Genomic DNA, 23456 nt, shown 5'->3' with positions numbered 1-23456 from the left:
GTGTGTGTGTAAATGTCTGTAGTACTCAGTCTTCCCATTCCTGTCCCAGGGATCTACCACTCGACCAAAGGCGTTTGAGAAAAGTCTGTTTTTTCCCCACAGACTCTCCTGAACTCTCCATTGTGAGTCTCAGCCATGTCAGTTTATGTGTGAAATCTCTGTCAGACTCTCACTAGTTTCGGGTGATGTTATTCATCTGTCGGAGCAGACATCCCCGGGAAGAGAACTCCAGCCTCAACATGCAGTGAGTCTCAACAGGGAAAGAAGAGAACTCCAGCCTCAACATGCAGTGAGTCTCAACAGGGAAAGAAGAGAACTCCAGCCTCAACATACAGTGAGTCTCAACAGGGAAAGCGATGATAGAAATAAAGAAAGAAATATTGCACCTAGTGGCTTAATCCTATCATTGATATTGGAGAGAAATATACCAGCATCAACAGGTCCTGCAGTTCCCAGTGAAACCTGGTGGAACAGGTGCCCACAGAGAGAGAGCACTGCAGCTCCCATGTCCATTCTGATCTCTGGCGGTCTCTCTCTCTCCCAGCAACCTAGCCTGCTTGTCTTCTCTGGGTATCACAGACATGCCCTCTGGGACGAAGGAAGCTCATTAAAGCAGAAACATGTTCAAGTTGTGTTTTTTATTATTATATTTTTTCTTTACTTGCTTTTAATCTATTGTCTTTTCCATCATAGGAACGTTTCAGACATCCACGCATGTTCAATCTAATCACAGGGTAGCGTATGGATGAGGCAACTTTTTCTATGCTGTGAAAATGACAATAATGACCATGATGATGTTGCATGGCACAGTTAGCCATGTGCACTACTGTCAAGGGCAAATTATCCATGTATTGTACAGAATGTACTGAAGAGGCTTCACACAGCGGGCTTATCTTGGTTCTGAGCCTCATTAATTCAGAATGCTTCCAGTTCCTCTGCAGGGGAGAGGAGGGCGTCACATCATCCAAAAACATGATAGCCACTGCAATGAGGCCATGACCAAAGGAATTGTGATTGTTTTGTAATGTCCTCCCCCACAGACAGAACCGTTCCTCTGCTCGTGATGATAGTGCGTGCGGCTGCTGGATCAAGCTGCCTCAATCCAGCACAGCCCAGCCATATTGCTGATGTGCAATAAAGTAGAGCTCTAATTGCCAATTAATCAGCAGTTCATCAGTGTTCATTAAGGTGCACTTAGGGAGGCCATTGGAAGGTTGTGTAAGCGTTATATGATGTTACGCAACAGCCTGGTTTACAAGGAGGTCATAACAGGTTATATCTTCATCTCCTCCACAAAGTCTGCAGTTTGGCAGGGAAATACTACATCAGCAGTTTGCCAACTGTACTTGGTGTGAGATAGAGGTAAACAGTGAGAGGAAAAGAAGTGAGAGGAAGAAAATCTGAGAGACAGGTAGACTCTCATATTGAAAGAAATGTACGAAAGACCATGATGAAGGTGTTCCGAAAATGAAACAGTCTTCAAGTACAGTGCTCAACATAGATTCTTATTTTTCCTTGCCTACAGCAAAAAGTGCGCTTTCTTGAAGAGCCTCGAATCGTCCTCTACACTGACACACAGAAGAGATCTACAAATCAGTTTTCTCTGAGACAGTTTTACTGCAGCAGTAACTCTCTCTCACACACACACACACATCAGCCATGCAACTCTGCCGCGGCGCCAGGGTTGCTAGGCAACACCTCGAGGCCGGCTCCCCTTGTAGCTGACCTGATTAGTTAATTGTGGAATGTAAACTGAGTGAACGGAGAGATCGTTAAAACAGGAACTGATTCGCAGGGGCTGGCAGGAAGCGTTGGAAACCAAGACTACTGGCTGGTTTGCTTGGAGGCCATGTGGGTCATCACAGGATCTGGTACAGTTTGCACCAAAAATCTCACAACATGGAGTATTTGGTTGAAGTTTTGGATGCTGTTACTGTCGTTACTGAGCAGTCCTCCATACGTCTACAGGAAAAAGGCTGCCATCTTCTATGTTTTCCACCACGGTTGTAAATAACTTGATTCACCTTATAAACCAAACAATTGATATAATTAGGTGTGCTAGGTTAGGATTGAGTTATAGGAAAAGGTGTCCAATGACAGTCATTTGAACTCCATCAACAGCCAGTTGAGAGTACAATATGGTGAAGAATCATCAGTTCTAAAACTAAGCTGACGTGCGACCGTGCCAACTGGAGATGTAGTGCTGTATTTCCAGGAAACGTGAATACAGATTAATTATAAAAGTATGTGGGGTGCAGATTTATTATGAGAAACATCCTGTGAAATGAATCTTGGGTCATTTGTTGTCAACAAGTCCTAGGGATGGATTCATCTCTGAACATATTTTGTCAGGCGTTGCCATGCAAAGTCTCCCCGGCTCAGTCTGGTGATGCAGGCAGAAATAATCTGGTTAATTGCTTGGATGCAGATAATATGAAGTAGGAAATTTGAAGATTCCCAGGCTGTACTTAGTTAGCTAATTAGCCTTAGTTAACAACAGAGAGTTGCCTGCCTGTGACAGGGTCTAGTTTCCACAGGGACTGTGTCACAGGCATGCTTCCTTCCTGCTGGGTGTCCTGCTGTATGTTGTTTTTAAGTCACAGCACAACATTGGCTGCATTATCAGTGAATCTTCGCCTATGCGAAAACCCTATTGACAGTCAAATCAATTATTTTGCCACTGTGGAAACATAGGAGGAGAAACTCTAACTTGGGCCAGAAAATGACCTTTGCCTGAGAATCCTGGCGAGAAGTCGTTGGTAACCCAATTAAAAGGAAATGTCACGCTGGTAATTATGCCTCACTATGTGAATCATTCTCAGAAAGGTGGCCGCCCAGATTGGATGGAGGGAGGTGACATTGAAGTCTCTTACTCTATCCTCCTCTCACTCTCTCTCTCTCTCTTCTCTCTCTATATCTACTTTGTCTCTCTCTCTCTCACTCTACCTCTCTTCTGGTGATCAAAAAGGAATGCTTGTCAGATAACCAGCAGACCTCTCAGTGTGTCTTAAACTGTGAGAAAGAACAAGACAGAAATAAATAAATGATTCTTAATAAAGTTCTGACATTTGAATCTCAATTTAAATCTCAATACACCATTCCAAAGCCAAGAAAGGTCTTCATTCAGCAGCACGCACTGTATCCTCTCACATCCATCCTGGCGTTGTGTCACCTTCGGAATCCACATCCTACAGACATCTTATCAACAAGTACTTTTGTGCATTGATCTGGTGTATCCAACCCCAACTTTAACCCTGCAGTGGCTAATCCAATGAGCAGAGTAAAGAATATATCATAACCCACTGACCATCACTCCTCCTACAATCACTGCCTCAACAGCACAGGCTCAGTGACATGAACATCAAAGACTTCACCCTTCTACTCTTTCTGCAGTGTGCATGAGAAGAGGCCAGATGGCCGCCACGTCCCTCCAGCAGACCGGACGGGCAGTCTAAGCTCCACGGCTGCACAGCTAGCCTGGCCTTTGTTCCAGAGGTAAGGCAGCTCCTGATGCCTCTTGTCTGGTGGGAAAACAGACGCTCATCTGACCTGGTGACATGTTTCAGTCAGACATCATAACAAATGTTGGCAAACACAGACGTGTTTCACTGTAGCTCTGTTGTGAATTTTATCTGGACCTGATTTCTTGTCTGGAAACATTGACTGTCATGGAGACACAGCTGACTTGATTACAAAATATTTTCTTTTTAGGGGACTAAAATGGCACTTCTTGACTGTCAAAATTGGGTTCTGAATCACCTACATGTACTAACTGTTCACAGAGTAACTTTCTCTCTATCTTGATCAGCTTGAATTGGTAGACTGGTTTGATCAGGTTGGAAGAAAAGTGGTTGAACAATCCTGCTCTATGTGCCATCAAAGGATAACTCAAACAGTTTCTAGGCATACCCACTCTTCCCTGTAACATTTTGAAGCCTGGTTTTAGCAGTAATGGCAGTGTGAAAATCAGGGCCTTGCCTCAACACCATTATAGAATCTCATCAAAACCAGCGAAAGAAAGTCATTTTTCCAGACATCCACGATTCAGATTCACCTCCTATGTTCCTGCATCCCACTTCTGATTGGCTTATCTCTTTCGTTCTAGAGAAATCGGCATTAAACGTGTTGGCCAATCTCTTTCATGTATTGTTCCTATCTATAATTGCTTCTCTTCCTGAATATCATGAGGACAGACTTCCATGCCTGGTAAATGTTAGAGGTCCTGAGTAGATAGAGGGAACACTGGGGGGAAATGTCACTGTTTGAAAAATACAACAGGTTGACATTCTTCCTGTTGAAGTATGTTGTCGGTTTCTCATTCAATTTTCCAAATTTCCTAAAAAACACATATGGTCTGGCTACAATAAGACATGAAAAGAAAGCCTGGATTATGACAAGGCGAAGATAACGCCAGTCCCTGATCTCGCAGGTATTTCCATCAGTACCATGAAACAGCCATGGTTGATTGCAGCCTGGTCCTGTGACAGATGCTGTTATAGGAACCTGGCAGAGCTTCAGAAGGTTGGATTAGAGTTAAGGACATTTGAAGCCTCCTTCTGTTTTAATTAGAGGATACCTCTAAAAAAATAGAGAGAGATGCTTGGCAGTGACATTGCCATAGAGGGAGCCACCAAGGGGCAGATTAAGCCTGGGTTTGCAGGGTTTAATTCCCTCTGAACTACCGCGGGCTTGTCAGATACTTATTGTAAGAAGGGTTTAAGGATTGGGTTTACGCGTCCCTCTGATTGCTTTGATGTCTAAATGTGATTGCAGTAATGTGTAGATCATAGAGTATTTAGCATAGTGAGAGGGATTGTAGGCATGGAGGTAATATGTGGAATGTTCTACCTGTCACGTTATTCTACCTGTTGAGAGTAAATGATGTGTTCACTTACGATGTACTGTATCTTTGATTAAAGCAATGATTGCTTTATTGTGTTCTCTCGAAGGAAACAGTATTGTGGAGAAATTACTGTGTAAGTGTAGAGCTAAGAGATGAGCTTTCTTAAATTGTCCACAACAAAAAAAAACATGGAGAAACTCTGATTCGTAATATGGTAGAGGTCGTTCATTTGCAGTACATGTCCACAAATAGTTCTGGCCAAATTGTGTTCATAGCCTCTGTAATTGTCCTTGTTTGTAGGGAAAGACCAGCCTCACCCATGTGCGCTCCACTTGCTCTTCCGCTGTCTGCTCTCGTCTGTGAGAGAGAGGAAGAGAGAGGGAGAGGGAGAGAGAGGAAGAGGTGAGGAGAGAAAGAGTGAGAGAGAGAGGGAGAGAAGGGGAGAGGGAGGGGGAGAGAAAGGGAGGGGGAGAGAGAGGAAGAGGTGAGGAGACAGTGAAGGAGCGAGACGGAGAGAGAAAGAGAGAGAGTGAGAGAGAGAGGGAGAGAAGGGGAGAGGGAAAGGGAGAGAGGAACCAGGCCAATTTTGTGTCTCACTGGAAGCTGAAGAAAGGCCCAGCAGCTGATGTCTACTGGTTGGCTCGGAGGGGAGTGTGTCTAAACCAGTCACACAAGACCCAAGATGAGGCTGGAGTTAGTGTCACATTGTATTTTCTGATGGAGACATTTTATTTCTGACATCTATGGTAGCTCCTTTAAATAATGTCCCATCCTTTCATTCAAATCTCTCCAATCTTTATTTCAAAGACAATGGATGTCCCACTTTGCTTTGCATGCAGCCTAGAGAATCTTTTCCCTCCATGATCACTGAGGACTTGCCCTATCCGCTGACCTCCCACTGTTCCAACCTATTACCTGCCACAAGCCATGTAGCATTTACCCAGCAGAAATTAAAGTGCAGAGACACACTTCCATAATTTATCAGAGAAATTAAACAGTGTTTATTTTGGCTTAAACTGTGGCTGCGCTAGTCTCCTGTGCTATTCATTAGCATTGGCAATTTCCTTTGTGCAGATGGGGAAAGCAGGCTGATTGAATTCCAAATTAAAAATTAAAGAATTGCGAGAGCAGAGCAAACGAACAGTCCGCTGGCTGTAGCTGCTGATAAGGTGTCAAGAAAGGTATGAGAAAATGCTGTGTGGGTGAAGGCGAAAAACAGTCACTACCTGAATATTAGACACATGCTGTACTGACTACCTGTATTTTCATATCACTGAAAGCTTAAGGGGGTGGACCTTAAATCATAATGTATATTCTATGACCTGTTCTTGACCATCAACATGCAGTCAACCTGTAATTTCCTGCAATATTTCATTTCATTGCTGCATGAATAAAACATTTCTGAATCAGGACTGAAAGATGGCAATGTGTGTCAATTGTGTCAAAGAAATATATAAGCTACTGTCTTTGACATTAATCAGGAGACTTCAGAAAAGTGTTTCTTTTGGTATTTCTTACAGTATCCTGGATGTAATATAATGTAAATGTATGAATGTGTGTGTGAATTTCACAGATCCACCAAAGATGTATTCAAATCTAGATAGATATGCTAATAGATATTGGCATCTTGGCTCATCTAGTCTGGGTACTACTGACAGAACATGGCATGAGACTGATAGATGCAAGACTTTTATCATAAGAAATGGGATTACAGAATTTGGATTCACCGGATTGAATAGCAGAATCCCTGCAGATTGTTGTCCCCTTCTAATGTCACAAACGGACAGAGGCTGAGAGCTCATTTTACTGCTGCTGTGCAGTGCATTCATCTTCTTTCGAGGTAATAGTGTTGAGCACGTCATCTCCTCTTCTCAAGTGTTTGGGATTCATCCATTCATTTGGAAGGGATGTGTGTCTCCAGTCTCCTGGTCTTCTTACCAGTGCCCCATTAGCACATCAGCAGGATTCAAATCCCCCATCGTCTCAGTCTCAGTGGTGGATCTGGGATAAGTAGTTCCAGTACTGTGCGCCTCATGGATTATGATGATGATGTCATCTCCCGGCTAATAGAACCTAGTCTAATAAAGCCGAAGCACATGATGATTTATGATGTCAAAGGTAAATTCATTTTCCGAAAGAAAAATACACACTCCCCGACGAGGCCCCCTGTCAACTCTGCGACACTCCTCTGAGCTGAGAATTAATATTAGGATTGAGAGAGAGCATGGATGGTGCTAGGCCTGATTAATAAGAGTTTTGTCTCTGAGTGTCACTGAATGCTAAGCTAATTACAGCCCCGAACGCAGAGGTCAAACACAACACACTTTGAAGCACTGCTGAATGCAAATCCTAAAAGCTTTGTGCAGGACATCAGAGGGATTTAAATACAAAATATGTTTGAAATGAAAGGGCCAATGGGCTATCAAACTCAGACAAACAATTTGTATTATTGTTGAAGAGGTCTAATGTCATTAATGTATTCGGGTATAGGGTTGGGGCTAGGCCTGTGTCCATGCAGAAGTCGAGAGCAGTAAGGTGATTGAACTCAAACTCAAAATTATACAACACTGTGTGAATGCTTTCTCACGTCAAGGTTTAAAAAGACAGGAGAGAAGAAGAAAGGAGGGGAGGGAAAGATAGGAGAGTAGAGGAGAGGGGAGAAGAGGAGAGGAAAAGAGGGGAGAGGAGGGGAGAAGAGGAGAGAGGAGAAGTGGAGAGAGGAGGGGAGGCGATGGGAAGGCAGGGGAAAGGAGCATTTTTTTTGCATTCTACAAATCCTAAGTGGCAGTACAGTACCTACTGTAGGAATTGCAAAATAAGTGCACATTCGTCAAATGAGATCCCTGACTGTTATCGAGGCAAGGCGCTTCATGTCCCCAGTGCGACTGTGCCTGGCAGTGAGGACATTTTCAATAGGCTCTAATGCGTTTTGCTGTCTCATAACGTTTAGATTTGATGGCAGAAAGCCTGCTGAAGGGCAGGTATGGGCTCTCCCCCCTTCCCACCGGCACCATCATATCTCCCTCTATCTCTCTTTCTCTCCCGCTCCCTCCGTCTGGCTCTCCCTTCTCTAGTCATCTCTCTCTTTCTCTATGTTTCTTTCCTACTTTTCGCTCTCGCTTTCTCTGTTTCTCTCTCTGTCTCTCTCCCTCCCCTCCCTCTCACCTCTGTCTGTCAAATCTCACAAATAGGATATTTCATTTTTCGCTACACACCCAGCACCAAGCCGCATCTCTCCTGCACAGGAGGCATGTCTTCAATAAGCGGCTTTCATCACCTGTGGCGATCAACCTTTACTGCGTTGTTTCATTTAATTGAAGTAATTTTAATTAGGTTTCATTTAATTGGACGTTGCTCCTGTTTTTGGCCTCGAGGGCGTTGTGCTTGTTTCATATGAGACAGGATGACTCTCATGTCTCGCTAATGGTGATGGTGGGGTTGGGAAATTGTGTAGGAAAAGGGCAGGTGACAATCAACACATTGTTGGAGTTATGACCTTTTACAGGTTATCACAGTTTGGGACAATGCATGCGGTATTATAGGAACACTATTCCATGCTCCTGTACAGAAACACACAAACACACACACGACACACATACACAAGTTACATACACACACATGCGCACAGACAGATATAAACACACACAGACACAGACACACACAGAGCCTTTGAGCCTTTCATTTCTGAGGAGTGCCTGTCTGAGACGACTGTGTCTCAGGAGGAGGAGGAGGTGGAGGTGAAGGAAGTGGAGGTGGTGGAGGAGGTGGAGGAGGAGGTGGAGGTGGAGGTGGAGGAGGAGGAGGTGGAGGAGGAGGTGGAGGTGGAGGTGGAGGAGGAGGTGGAGGAGGAGGTGGAGGTGAAGGTGAAGGAGGTGGAGGTGGTGGAGGAGGTGGTGGAGGAGGTGGAGGAGGTGGAGGTGGAGGTGGAGGTGGAGGAGGTGGAGGAGGAGGTGGAGGTGGAGGTGGAGGAGGAGGAAGTGGAGGTGGAGGAAGTGGAGGTGGTGGAGGAGGTGGAGGAGGTGGAGGAGGTGGAGGAGGAGGTGGAGGAAGTGGAGGTGGTGGAGGAGGTGGAGGAGGTGGAGGAGGTGGAGGAGGAGGTGGAGGAGGTGGAGGAGGTGGAGGAAATGGAGGGGGTGGAGGAGGTGGAGGTGGAGGAGGTGGAGGAGGAGGTGGAGGAGGTGGAGAAAATGGAGGAGGTGGAGGAGGTGGAGGAGGTGGAGGAAATGGAGGGGGTGGAGGAGGAAGACGAGGTGGAGGAGGTGGTGGAGGAGGTAGAGGAGCAGGAGGAGGACGAGATGGAGGAGGTGGTGGAGGTGAAGGAAATGGAGGAGGTGGAGGAGGAGGTGGAGGTGAAGGAAGTGGAGGTGGTGGAAATGGGGGAGGTGAAGGAAGTTGAGGTGGTGGAGGAGGAGGAGGAGGAGGAGGAGGAGGAGGAGGAGGAATATCGGCAATCAGGTTTCCTCCCTCGTTTCACAGACAAGTCATGTGTGAACATTTGTCTGCTGTTCATGCAGGCTGCTTTTCGTCTGCTTGAAACAGCACATCAGAGAGAGCATAAGAGAGAGAGAGATAGAATGAGAGAGTAAGAGAAAATGAGGGTGAGACAGAGATAAATTGTGAGAGAGAATGAGAGAGAGAGAATAAATGAGAGTGGTAGAATGAGAGGAGAGAGAAAGAGAGGGAGGGAGAGAGAGATTACACACACAGAGATACAACAACACACACACACACACACACAACTCCCTCGTGTGTGCGTGTGTCCGACTCCCTCACCGCTCAGCTATCTGACTCCCATGATTTACATGTTTAGATGACAGATCTAAGGTGTCAGGAGATCAGTTTTTCAAGTTTTCCATAGACGTGCTCTCCCAGTGTATGCTGTCACACAACCCCCGTCTTCAACTTGTGTAAACGTACGATCTTTGTGATTGTGCGTGTGTGAGCGTACATTTGGAAGTGTGGGGAAACTCTCAATATTCTGAACACAATTAGCAGTCGGGCAGGGCAAATTGAGCTGATCATCTTTGATTAAGTCAGGACCTCAGGCTCGTGATGGGCAGACTACAAAGGTCATTCAATGTAATCTGATTGGACACTTCCCTGTAATTTGTCTGGATATGGTGCAATGCTGGAATCCTAAACAGATCGAAATAACTTCTTAGTTAAAGATCGAAAATCAGACAGGCCTTTCTCATTAAAATAATTTCTGTTTTGAAGATTTGGTGAGTCATGTCTGATCTTGCGTTGGCATTTCATGTTTTGTTTCAATAGTAAATAAATAAACAGAACTGTAAACTGCATATTAATGAAGAGAACGTACAGAAAGTGCTCTTACATAAACCATACTTTGTTACACTAAAGCTGTTCAGAAGTTACAACATTTGCATGTTGTTCTCATATCTTAAACACGGCTAAGGTAAATCATTTCCAGAATTTACCCATTGTGAGACGAATAAAGGTATATATTATCTTGTGAAGCTGAAATGTGAGGACAGCTGTGTAGGTGTGGGAAACAGCTGTCTCTGACAATCAACAAAAAGTCTGAAGTTCAAGGGATAGTTTAATTCTTGTTAGATTTCTTTGATCTGTAAATGCAAATGTTCATGTTCAAGTAATCGTTAAAAACAAAACCCTTTTGAGTTTTCTATGTAATTGCGGCACCAAGCTCAAAAGAGTTGTCCGCTTTTGTGGTGCTTCAGAAACAATCCCAGGTTTCCAGTCCTCTAATGAATCTTCATCCATTTATGTAATTTGTCCAAATTTGTTTCACAAACATGAATAATTCATTCAAGATGCAGTGAGTGTGCCTCACGACATCATTGTTCACAAAGCTTTTAACCAAAGACTCTTCTAGAGAGATATCAAAGACAGTCTGTAGATTCACAGAAACATAATTTAAATATAAGCTTTTAATCTGAAGAGAAATGACCCAGAGGACTGGCCTGTCTTCGCTAGTCGTTTCATCAGAACAGAATCTCCTTGGTCAAGTTATAAATAAACATGACAATTGTGTCAGAGATATGAGTGGACAGACAAAGAGAGGAGTGGATTGTATCTACACGGCCAAGCAGGACGGCAAGGCTCCGGTGCGCTCTATGACAGTGAGGTGTTGAAGGCTGAGATGAGCTTTTCCTTGGCTCACAGTACATCTGGTTTCACATTACACTTCACATGTTCCCTTAGTGCGGATGGCCTATTGTGGGAGAGAAAGGTATTTTCAAAATTGCGAGTAACGCTTATTGGAAATTCGATAGCATTGTGTTGGAGGAGAGCTGTGAAGCATGCCAGGTGATCTGGAGGTGAAATGGAAAGCTTGGGACTTCCGCTTCCAGAAGGTTCATGCTCTGCTTCATGTTGTGTTGTTCTGGTGTAGGCAACTAAGATTCCATTCTAGTAGAGAAAAAATTGGAGTCTTGTAACAAAAGCACATTTTCTATAGAAAACACTTTAAAGAGATTGAAATTTGTAATCTGTATTTAATGGATCTCACTATTTTCTCTGAAAAATAGTGCTGCATCGCAATCTTGCATTGGTGAATCCTTTCTTTTGTCAACCCTGGGCACAAAAAAATCAACAAGAACCCTACATGTACCGCGGCCTGCATTGGCAGGTTTTTTAACAGATGTACAGTACGAGACAAAGGCAAACATAAATAAGAAACACCTTTCAGAATTCCACACAATAATCTCTTTCCACTGAGAGCTTGTAACAATCCTCCCTCTCTCACTAGAATACAAATAAACAACCGCCCAAGCCAACAAAGAGAGAACGATTGAAGGACACTAATCTCTGATCTCAGAGTTAAAACAGAGGCTTTTCCCAACACACAGTGTCTGGTGTCATAGCCAGCCTGAGAGACCCTGAGGTAGAGATTGCGTTTGGGGCTGAGGTCTCCCAGTTACAGAGTCCTGGCTCCATCAGACTTGTCGCTGAGTGAGGTCAATGAAGCACTAGATGTGAATAACCGTAGCAGAAAAAGAGCAGAGAGACAGAGACATAGCACAGTACTGGGAAGGAAACTCAGGAATGTGGCCCACATTTTTCTCTCCTCAAGGATTTTAACTTACACACACACACAAAGAGAAATGGATGAAAGCCCCACTACACTGACTAAATGTCACACAGAGCTAAATTACCCTGGCCTTCTGTTATTTGACAAGTCTTGGAATGCTCCCCATTTGCAGAATTTCAAAGCACAAATATACTGTACACCACTAAAAGGAATTCATATCCAGCCATTGTGTGTATGTGTGTGTGTGTTTGAATACCATCCAGACTCAAGTTTTGGACCCTGCCCTAGCTGCTCACTTCTATTGTTACAGATGTCGATACACCTGTGGAATCTGATGAATAAGAAGTCATAAGTGGTCATACGTTTTTTTCCTCTGATATGTCGTGTTCAAGAACATTAGCCAGCATTCCTCCAGCTACTATGACCAACACTGAAATGTGAGCGCACACCTTACTTTGTACCTCGTTATCTTTCTCCCTGTGTAGTCCCCAGTATTGATAATTGCTTTATATCCCCTCGCCCCCAGGTGAATCAGACCCTATCTAAGTATTTTGAATAACGCAATCTGGATGGGAGGGTGATGGTGGGGGGGATGAATACAAACTCAGAACTGGGCTCTCTGGAGGACTCCAGAGGACCGGATGACAGAGCAAGATAGCATCTCTCTCTCTCTCTCTCTCGCCCAATCACATGGCAGCTCTTTGCCAGGCAATGTGTTTGGTGTTCCAAATATAGTGCAGATTAAACTTCACACCAAACCACAAAGGACGCTGTACCCAAATTGTCTAGCTCCATTGTGGGTGTGTGTGGGTGTAACTGTGAGTGTGTGCGTGTATTGGAATATGTCATGAGATAACCGTATCACGATGTCCGGAGAGCAGGGAAGCTAATAAATGTATACAAAGGACTGTACTCTGCTTTCTCGGATTTTCTCTTCTGTACTGGGAGAGACCGACTTTGATTGTGTACCATGAATGGTGTGTTTGTGCCTGCAGTGTGTGTGTGCGTGTGTGTGCCTGCAGTGTGTGTACGTATGAGTGTGTGTGTGAGTGTGTGTGTGTGTACGTATGAGTGGATCTCAGTAGAAGAGTGTGTCAGTATTGTCAGACTGTGGGTCCTTCCTGTGAGCTGTCATGTGGGTTTCAGTTTACCTCCGTTTGGAACCATATTTATGAGCTTCCAGTCCTTGAGTGTCTTGATGGACGACGTGTCAAAGGATGGATGACTGTCGCCATCAGGGTTCCTCTCCCCCCTTCAACGCCCACACTCCCCAATCATACCGTAACAATAGACGTTTCCGTCTTATCATTTTATTTGTTGCAATCTGTGCAGACAGAGTAATTTGTTCAGGGTTATAAGCTAATTAGCAGACACCTTATGGTTCCTGTAGGCTACGGCTTATGTTGTTCCTGGATGTGTGTCTAGGGGGAGTTATGGGAAATGAAAAGAAATAGAAAAATCTGTGTACCACTTCATCAACAGGCTATTCATCCTGGACCGAAATCTCATTCAACGTAACAGTATTTACAGATGAAACGAGACATCCTCATTTGGCATCACTTGATTTGAACATACATTCACGTGAATGTAAATCATATGTTTGTATATGATTAGCATGATGGAGATGCATGGCAGCATCTCTCCCCTGTCCCCATCCTTCAGTGGGAGTTGGTAAATCCCCCCCCCCCCCCCCGGAGCCCCCTTCTTCATTGGCTCTCCTGAGGTCGAAAGCCTGACCCACCCTGCAGACTGGGTCAGAGGTCACTTCACCGACGGCCACATCTAAGACAGCCGGGTGTGCCTCCCCTGACCTCTGACTGCGTTCTGATGTGACCCTGCGCTGCCCTCCGCCGTCAGCCTTCCTCGTCCCCCCCCCCTCCTCACCCTCCTCTCATGTCTCACGCACCATCAAGTCCCATGACAGCAAACAGCATTTCCTCAAGACTGCCAGATCCCCTGGGAGCGGTGCATTTGTGTGTGTGTGTGAAAGTGTTGTGTGTGTATGTGTGAGTGTGTGGGGGTGTGTGCATGCGTGTGCGTGTGATAAATGACACCACCCCCACACAGCCAGATGTTTATGTATTAGAGGAACATTCAAGCACTAACACATAATCCCTGCATGAGTGTTAACTATAGATTCCACTGTTCACAGCATTCTGCTTTAGAACACCACAACAATGCACAGATGGAACTCCACGATAAAGCCTTATCTTTCCATTATATTGTGTGTTTGAGGGATAGGAATACATCTATCCATTCCTTAGAGTATATAGGATGTGGAGTCCTTGTGGTTTACTCTGTGGAGCCCCTCTAAATTTGTTTACATATTTACAAGCCTCTCATTAAGAGTCAGCGTTCAAAGCTTCTTCCTCTCATTCCGTCTGCAGTCCATCAACGCTTGACCCAGCAAAGCCCTGCCCCCTAGTGGTTGAACTGAATTACGCACCACTGCATGTTCGAGTGGCAGTCCAAGGACAGATGAAGGCACCAGAAAAAGAGATGAATAACAGTGTGATGCCATAACTATAGACTGATGAATGTTTGCTCTACTCAGAAGACCACACTGATTGACTCACTCACATGAAAGGCCCTGGCTTTCACACACAGCCAACCTTGCCTCCCTTTCAGCTCTCAGAGGAATATTTCAAATGAATTCTGGGTAGCTGTAATCCTAAATGGCTTCTAGCTAAAAGCACACCTTAATTGCTAGCAGTTGGAATGGAATTTCTGGAGCTTAAGAGTCACTGGTGTGTGGTGGTTTACCCAACCATGGTGTCAGGATTACTCAGCACACCGAGAATCATACATATGGAAATGCCATCACCTCATGATCCCCACATTGAAAGAATCCGAAAAAGAAACTAGCATAGTGAAATATCCACCATGCTGTCCTATTTCTTCACTCGGCTGGATTGAGGGCAGAGGGAGAAAAGAGAGCATCCTGTATTTATCTCCGTATCCCCCCGCTGAGAGAGGCGGGCTCGGAGCAGAGCTCGGAGCAGAGCTCGGAGCAGAGCTCGGAGCAGAGCTCGGAGCAGAGCTCGGAGCAGAGCTTGGGCCCGTGGTTTACAGATGCTTCAGAGTCCTGTTCAAAGGGCCCCTCCACCGAATTGACTCCCCGCGCGCTGATTGGTACGCCGCTCGGTAAATATTTGATGGCGCGTCCTCTTCGTGTCTGAGAGGCTGGTATCATCTTCCCACAGTTGTTTTTAGGTCAGACTGAGACATTGCCTGGGCTGCTGTTTTACAGAACGGGACTGGGAAGGGGGGGGGGAGAGATTTGTTTGAAATGTGCCCCAGTTCAGAGGAAGGCTTTGACTTTGTGTAAAGTGTGTCAAAAGCTGGTTGAGGGATGGAGCGAGCGAGCAAGGCCCCCCTGCCTCTGACTCTTTACTCCTGTGGAGCGCTCTCTCGCTCTCTCGCTCTCTCTCTCTCTCTTTTTCTCCATATATGAGCCTTTCATCCACAGTGAACCGTACTGTAGAAAAGAGCAGCCAAGTCGACACCCCCAGAGAGTGAGGGGATGTGTTGTTGACAGGGGGTGAGGTGAGGGGGGTGAGGTGAGGGGTGAGGTGAGGTGAAGGGGGTGAGGTGAGGGGTGAGCTGAGGAGGTGAGGTGAGGGGGGTGAGGTGAGGTGGTGAGGTGAAGTGAAGGGGATGAGGTGAGGGGGTGAGGTGAGGTGAGGGGGTGAGGTGAGGGGGTGAGGTGAGGTGAGGGGGTGAGGTGAGGTTAAGGGGGTGAGGTGAGGTGAAGGGGGTGAGGTGAGGTGAGGGGGGGAGACTGCACGCAGTGTGAGGCATGGCCAGGATTGTTAGTGTTGAGGGGGCGGGGGAGAAGCTATCTACGACAGGATGGTTCGTTGGGGACCCAGTTAATAGGAAATCGTTATGTAAATCCAATCTAATTAAAATGAGACCCACAGTACTGTAGTCTTAGACACACACAGGGAGGCTTGTGGTAAATCATATTAGAACTGCAGCTCATTTGCATTACCAGTGTTTTTATTCAGGAAGGTTATTAGATGCCGTCTTTCAATAAATATTCATACTATTAACATGGGTGTTTGAGGACAGATGTTGTCTGTGCTAAATGTCATGAGGCCTGAATCTAGGCCATGTACTTGGGCCAGTATAAATAATTTGTTTTCTTTTAGCAGTAGAATCAATGCAGGATCCAGTCAGAAGGCTAATCAAATTCACCTCTTGGATTATTTCCAAATACTGTAAGGGGTTTGATCAATGTATTTGATGTCTGTCATTATGCAATATTTGAAATTGATGTGTCAAATGACTTGACGGAATTGACCGGGATCCCCGCTCCTGTGGAGCTCAGAGGAGAGAAACAGCCACTAAGCTCTCTGGGTAATTCCTCTGACTGGTGTTATTATCCCGCTGGTTAAGAAGGGAGCTAAACAATAATAATGACTGGCATTTCTTTCCATATGCACGAGTCGCGTTGAGACGAGCAGAGTCAAATCAAACACACGGCGCGTCAAATCACTCCTATCAGCAACACACCCGACAGCCTATTAAACCTCTTATTATACCACCACACCTGGCTTAGTGTCAGATCAGACACACAGACAGCCTGTCTCAACCCTACCCACAGTGTCCAAATACTGGAGGTACGTTTGTTTTCATCTAGGCTATTGGGTCTGCTCCATGGCCTGAATCAAGCGCACCCACCGACTGATACAATAGCTGTGATCTGGGACAAGGGTCTGTTATCTGATAATTGTGTTGGTTTAACCCCCTGTAGAAGCTGAGTGGTTAACAATGCTGGAAACGACCTGTATGCGGAGGGGCACATTGAGATCATAGTGACCACCCCCCCCCCCCATCCCTCTCAGGAGGTGTCGTGTTCCCCTGCATCACAGCACACCACCAGCTGCTACTGAGCTATTCTGGACCCGGGAACAAGTCCAGGAACAATAGCAGGCATACCTGCCTGACCTGAGTCCTGTTTGTGCGAGTCGATACAGAAGGGAGTGGGGTTGATGGGACGAAATATGTATGTGTGTGGATATAGTCGTGCCTTTGTTTGTTGGTACATGCCCTCTAACGTTCTATTGTGGGCGGAGAGAGGTCAGCAGGGCTTAGGACACAAAGTGCCAGTCCTGTGGGCCCTGGTCTGGCTACACACACACACGGTTGATAGATTTCTGCTTGGTGGGACTACAGAGTAAATGCACAAAAGCACACACCCACACACATCATCTTCACCTGTAATTAGCCCCTCATCGCTGCTCTGGTCTGATCTCATCCAAGGGCCTGAGGCACCGGTGAATCACAGCGTCGGACAGCCTCGTAAAACGCTCCATTAACCAGTTATGAGTCTTTATGAGCCGCCACCTGACCAGCGGAGCTGTGTTGTCTTTGGAGGGGTCATCACAGGAGCAGATATGAGCGTCCTCCAGCAGAACGGCCCCTGGAGTGACTGTTGGGGCTTCCCAGCAAACAGGGCCCCCACTCGCAGAGAAACAAGGTCCTCAACATCGAGAGAACGTGGAGGACATCTCTGGCAGGGGAGGGAGGAGCTGGGGAGAGAAATGTACGGCTCCAGATGCAAGAATGACCTCTTGAAGAGGTCTCTTTCAAACCAGGTTATTCTTCCACTGCGCAGCATCTGCTCCAACAGCCTGTGCGTTCGTGGAGTGATGTGGAAGGGTCTGGAGTGTTCCTGTGAGGGAGTTTGGGACAGGGGTTGGACCAGGGTTGGACAGGACAGGTGTTTTCTATGGCACAGGTAGGTCAGAGCAAAGGTAGGACATTGATAGGACACGAGTAGGTAATAGGTAGAACAGTTCAGGAGTAGGGGAGACGCCTTGAACTTGGCGTGCCTGTGATGCTCTCATGTGACCAATGTGGAGCCGAGAGGCGTTGCATCCGGAGGGACTATTTTAGCCAGCCCTGCTCTCAGAGGGGGAACACAACCCATAAATCAATCATTCATATTCACAAACAGCTTTCTGCTATCCAACATCACGGCAAAGCTCACACTGGTTTCTTTCTCTACAGGTAAGTAATCCGTTTGTGTAGGGTAGATAGAAACTCTGTATAATGTAAGGGTTCTGACAGAATGTTTGTTGTGATAAGAGTGATCAGTGAATAGCCATGTAAGAATGTTTATTTTTTGTTTGGCACTTGTTTGAACCCTATTGTTAACAAGAGGGTTCTGTAGCTGACGCTTTAAGGTCATCATTCTCAAAGTTTACGATCGGTGTGTGTGTGTGTGTGTTTGTGTGTGTGTGTGTAACCTCATTCTAACTTGCAAGGCTGATGTGTTGGAGGTCATAGCCCATATCTTCCTTACAATTTTGACATTTCCAACCAAAACTGAATTAATAATTTGTATTTTATTGTATTAGAAGATTATATTTGAATAATGTAAGAATGTTGGAGCACAACATTGAGAGTGTGTGTATGTGTGTTTCCATTTATGTCTGCCTCACACCAACACATAAAAGCCCTCCAAAAATGTGACTATGTGTGTGCACGCGCTCAGGGCGTGCGTGTGTGTGTGTGTGTTAACAGAGAGCTAATAAGGCCTGCTGTGCTGTGTCATAGTGAAGGTCACCAGTTCGATCCTTCTGTGTAATGTCAGAGAGCTGACATTAAGGCAGACAGGCATTTCCTCAGTAGGAGCGCACTGCCTTGGGAGATGACGCCCCACTGCTCTCTGCGCTCCTTTAAGCCTCAATAACCAGGAAGGATTAGCACCTGTGTGGTAGCACTTTGCTTACGGGGTGTAGGAGCATGCGGAGGGTGAGAGATGGATAGGTGAAACGTATGGGAGTGAGGGGAGGGGGGGGAGAAGGGGACAGGCTGTAATCGAAGGATCTTCTTTGAAGCCTTTGTCCTCCTCACCTCTTGTACCATCAGACGATTCCATCCAAGGACCCTATTAACGTGTGAGTGACCTCCTCACCTCACCCCCCCCCCCCCCCCCCCCCCCCCCTCCATCACCCTTCACCCCCCATCCCCCCTGGTTCTCTCAGACAGGCTATGATGAGTCACACCAGGTCATCCAACCACATCCCCATGTCAACAGACCTGGCTACTGTTGTCGGCAAAGCTACTGTGGCCCAACTTTGTGCCGTCGACGTGATGACTGGAGACAGTAGACTGACAGACTGGCATACTACAGACGGACGGACAGAAAAAGAGAGAGAGAGGGGAAGATGGAGAGAGACAAAAATAGAGAAAAAGAGACAGGGTGAAGGCTAAGAGAGACAGACAGGCTTAAAGCGAGAGGAAAATAAAAATCACAGGGCCTCGCTACAATTACAACCAGATAATCATCCAGGCTGCAGTCCAATAGCTGCAGCTATGAGTGTGATTTGTGTTCAATTACATCGGCTCGTAATGTTTATGGGTGCAGGACAGGGATGGTGCTAACCTATTGGATTCCTTTTACAGTATATGAGAGAATCATTGCTGAATGTAATATTGTTACCTGTGTGAAAAATTATCCAGTAGATAGGTTTTATGTGACCTTGCGGAAGGTGTCGTATGCTACACCACACGTCATATCCTAAAGGTAGAACACGTGAATTTACGTTATTATCATGTCACACAGTATCTCACACATTCCTGTTCCAGTCTGTGACGGTTATATGACGTGATCATGCGGGTTGTAATCTGTTGTGTATGCCATGTGGTGCCCTCTGTATGAGGTACTGCCAGCTTGGCTCTGCAGTCTACAGGCTTCTAACAAACACTGATCTCCACTATGTTGGCACTCCACCAGGGACCCTAGCCCAGCACAGCCATGTCTGAAGGGTAAGTCTCTCCACTGTCAATCAGCACGAATGATTTATTTTCACCCTGTGACGGAACAAAATAACCACCTCTATTTTGGCTTGTTTGTTTGTCTGTCTTCTTTTTTTTTTGTCTTTGTCCTCTGGACGTCGTTTGTTTTTCTGATTTCCTTCACGCTTGGCGCAGACCGGTGAGTGTTTTGAAGATATGGATCCACATATTTATGCCCTGTTGTTGTTTGCACGTGAAATAACAAACATGCACCTTACAAGGAACAATTAAACTTAGCAAAATTGCTCCTTAAATTTGTGGAACAGTGGAATGGTCCATCAATAAACATTTTTAATTTTAGTCATAAAAAACTGCCCAGTGGATGCTATGCCTGTCTAATTGCAACACCCTGCCAACAGCTAAAAGTGCTACATTTAGAAAACAAACATTTACTGGCAATTTCGATCCGGCAACCTGCTGATTACTAGCCCGATTCCCTAACTGCTCAGCCACCTGACTCCCCAATCCCCCTTATCCACTGCATTATGAAGAGGTCCACACGACTCCACACGAACACTAAACTGCAGGGCAGAGCCAGCCTCCACAGCCCCGGCCTCCACAGCCCCGGCCTCCACAGCCCCGACCTCCACAGTCCCGGCCTCCACAGCCCCACAGGGCCTCAGTTATCACCTCCACCAGCCTGGGTTTACCCCCTGGGATTAGCACCCCACACTCTGTAATCTACAAAGCAGCGGATGGGCCTATCAACCCTTGGGGACTAAGTCCATCCAGCTCATGTCCACATGAACACAGCAAAACACAAATCCCCACTCCCTCCATGGGCCAGAGTGTGGCTCTGGGAGCCGAGGTGAGTGTAGGGTAGAGGTGGAACACCTCGACTGAGGCAGTCCTAATCAGACTAGACATCCTGAGCATGGTCCCTGGCCTGTCTGTAATGAGCCCTCAGTATGCAGGTGAGCTAACATCGTTAGCCCGGCTAATGGAGTCTGCTCAACTGTTTGTCGGTGAGAGAGAGAGAGAGAGAGAGAGAGAGAGAGAGAGAGAGAGCGAGAGAGCGAGAGAGCGAGAGAGCGAGAGAGCGAGAGAGCGAGAGAGAGAGAGAGAGAGAGAGAGAGAGAGAGAGAAAGAGAGAGAGACAGAGAGACAGAGAGACAGAGAGACAGAGAGAGAGAGGAGGTCTCTAACTATGTCTGTTTTGATTCTTTGTTTCAGAAAAAAAACAAGTACTCAGCAACCCGCAGGCTACTACTGAAGGTATTGTGGGTCTGATACACACAAACACACACAAGCACACACTTAAAAGGTCTTGTAATGGTAAGACTATTAAAGATGCTCTGTTCTGTTCCCTGTTCACAGACCAAACTATTGAAAAAGGCAGACAGCTTGTTGGTGGAGGAGGCGCAGAGACAAATCGAAGAGAGAGAAACCACCCTAAAAGAGAAAGCTCCGCCCCTCAAACTATCCGGCCTATCCGTACAAGAGCTCCAGGTTGGTGGCCAATCACAGACCTTAGTTGGGAAACATGCACCAACAAGGAGATTTGACTGTGGTGAACAGGTCTAAACAAGATGTCAGAAACAACATTTATCTGGAAACAATGCTGATCAAAGCCCCTTCAAATCTCCCTAATGACAGATTCACTGCAGACAGACAGTCTCCTGTCTGATCCAAACACAAATAACTGGGGCATAGACAGACCACTGGCACGTCAGGGGGTGGAGGTGGTGGGGGCTGTTGGGGTGGGGGTGTATATGAGCAGGACAGGCTGACACTGAGCCAGTGAAGTTCTCGTCAGGACTAATCCCTGGTGCTTTACTAGAAAACACTCCCTTCATCTCTTTCACATACGCCAGAACAGCTCCACACAGCCTACTCCTGTCTGTCAGCCTGACAACTGACTGGAATCCCAAACTTGTTGCTTTTAAAGAGCTTTTGATGAATTTCACACACTTACTGAGCAGTCCTTGGTGGCTTAGATTAGATTGAGTGTGTACTTTGTGTTCACAGGACCTGTGTAAGGATCTGCACCAGAAGATTGACGTTGTGGATGAGGCTCGCTACGATATAGAAGTAAAGGTGGCCAAGAATGACAAAGAGGTACTCTCTTTGTGATGGAAATGAACCTAAAGTTTACACTCTTGGGTTTATGATTCACCGAGACGCACTCTGTGATTACCTGAAGTAACCTGAAGTCTTTGAAGGCAGCTCCTTCTTCCAAGCCTTTGAAAATATTTACATCTCAATAGCTTTTCTCTTAGTAGCTCTTCTCACCATTGACTTGTGGACCGGTTTCCCAGGCAAAGATTACAACCATTCTAGAAATAAAAAAGACTTCTGATTGAAATGAGGCTTATAAAATGAAAAATCATTGTTTGTGCTCGAGTCTAGGCCAGGCTGACGTGACCTGCAACTCAACTGCATCAGTACTTTGACATTTAGCTTCACATTGTGAGCAGCTCTATTTGATGGGTTGACAGTTGGTTGGTTTGACAGTGCTACCAGACAGGCTGTTGATGAGGATCTGTGGTGGGGTGCTAATGTCTGATGTGTGGTCCCGGACAGATTGAGTCACTGAGCCAGAAGATGTTTGAGCTCAAGGGACGTAAACGACCTAACCTTAAGAGGGTGAAGAAGTCAGCTGATGCTGTACTGGGGGCTCTGACTGAAACCAAGTCCATGAAAGCAGACTTCAAGGCAAAGCTGAAGACTGTGAAGAAAGAGGAGGAGAAGGTTAGTCACAATCTGGAAGAAAAAACTATATATTCAAATTTGTGTCTTGTTTTTGCCTTGGGATTGAGAAAGTACCCCCCTACTTACCTACAGTATAGCAACAATAGATGCTTCCAATGTGGTTCAAAATACATCACGTGCTTCAAGCACGACTTTCTGCTGCTTCCTGTCTACATGATTCGACTTCCTGTCCACAGAAAGAGGAGACTGACTGGCGTAAGAACGTGGAAGCCTTGTCAGGGATGGAGGGCAGGAAAAAGATGTTTGCTGCACAGTAAGAAACACCAGACCAAGAAGAACCTGTTTGAGCGTGACTTGGGGACATGGCCAGCAGCCACCCTATCATTCATCTCTTGTAGGAGTTTACCAAAATAAAACATGCTGTGCTGTGAGGATTATGAAGTGTTTTAAAATGCAGAGGATGTGAGAGACTGACAGAACGAAGCAAAACTTTTTGTAACAAAATGTCTGTGGGAGAAGTTGTGATTTTTATTTCGCTGAGAGTTTTCTGCTTATTTTTGGTTGTGGATATTACAGTGGACTGACCATGTGGAACAACCTAATATTGTACTTTCAACATATCATTTGTGTAAATACATTTGATTTAGTCTGACGCCAAGCAATCGTTATGTGAAGAATCAATATGTGTGTGTGCCTGTGTCATAGATATTTATCATTGATTGTCTTTCATTTGATCCATAAACATGATGTAACTAAGCATTGTGTAAAAAAACAATAAACTTCATAGCCTCTGTATTTCCTCATTTCTCCTCTTTTCTTCCAAAACTCAGACCAATAAGTTCTCACTCTGGGCTGCAGATGGGAGTATAGGTCATGACGTCGTACTAAGTTGGTTGAACTGAGGAAACGTGATCGTTATCACTCTATTGCAGGGCAAATTGAACCATTCCAAACTGAACTTGACCTGTCCCAAAATGTAAATTCTTGTGTTTTTGCATGGGTCTAGGTTATTTGCAACACAATTTAAGTAATCCATACAGTTGTGAGGCTCAAATCAATGTCTGAATTTCAAGATGAATACATATTTAACACAATAGAATACACAATTTTCTTGCTTGTTTAATGGTTTTGCAAATA

The 23456-nt window shown here is 45.7% G+C and overlaps 1 protein-coding gene across 2 annotated transcripts; it reads left to right on the top strand.

The window, feature by feature from the left end:
* Positions 1 to 17770: 17770 nt before the first annotated feature.
* On the top strand, positions 17771 to 23114 carry tnni4a (troponin I4a). Of its 2 annotated transcripts, none has more exons than XM_047023242.1 (8): positions 17771 to 17873; positions 19606 to 19637; positions 19803 to 19806; positions 20841 to 20882; positions 20985 to 21116; positions 21636 to 21725; positions 22191 to 22358; positions 22556 to 23114. In XM_047023242.1, exons 2-8 carry the CDS (start codon positions 19627 to 19629, stop codon positions 22634 to 22636), a joined length of 528 nt encoding a protein of 175 aa, XP_046879198.1. In that variant the 5' UTR covers positions 17771 to 17873; positions 19606 to 19626; the 3' UTR covers positions 22637 to 23114. The 2 variants fall into 2 exon arrangements, with proteins under 2 accessions (XP_046879198.1, XP_046879199.1); XM_047023243.1 differs by lacking the exon at positions 17771 to 17873 and adding an exon at positions 18749 to 18766.
* The last annotated feature ends 342 nt before the right edge of the window (positions 23115 to 23456 follow it).

Source organism: Hypomesus transpacificus, chromosome 7, assembly GCF_021917145.1.
Source record: "Hypomesus transpacificus isolate Combined female chromosome 7, fHypTra1, whole genome shotgun sequence".
Classification (NCBI taxonomy): domain Eukaryota; kingdom Metazoa; phylum Chordata; class Actinopteri; order Osmeriformes; family Osmeridae; genus Hypomesus; species Hypomesus transpacificus.
The sequence above is the reverse complement of the archived record's forward strand: the minus strand, read 5'-3'. Positions and strand labels throughout refer to the sequence as shown.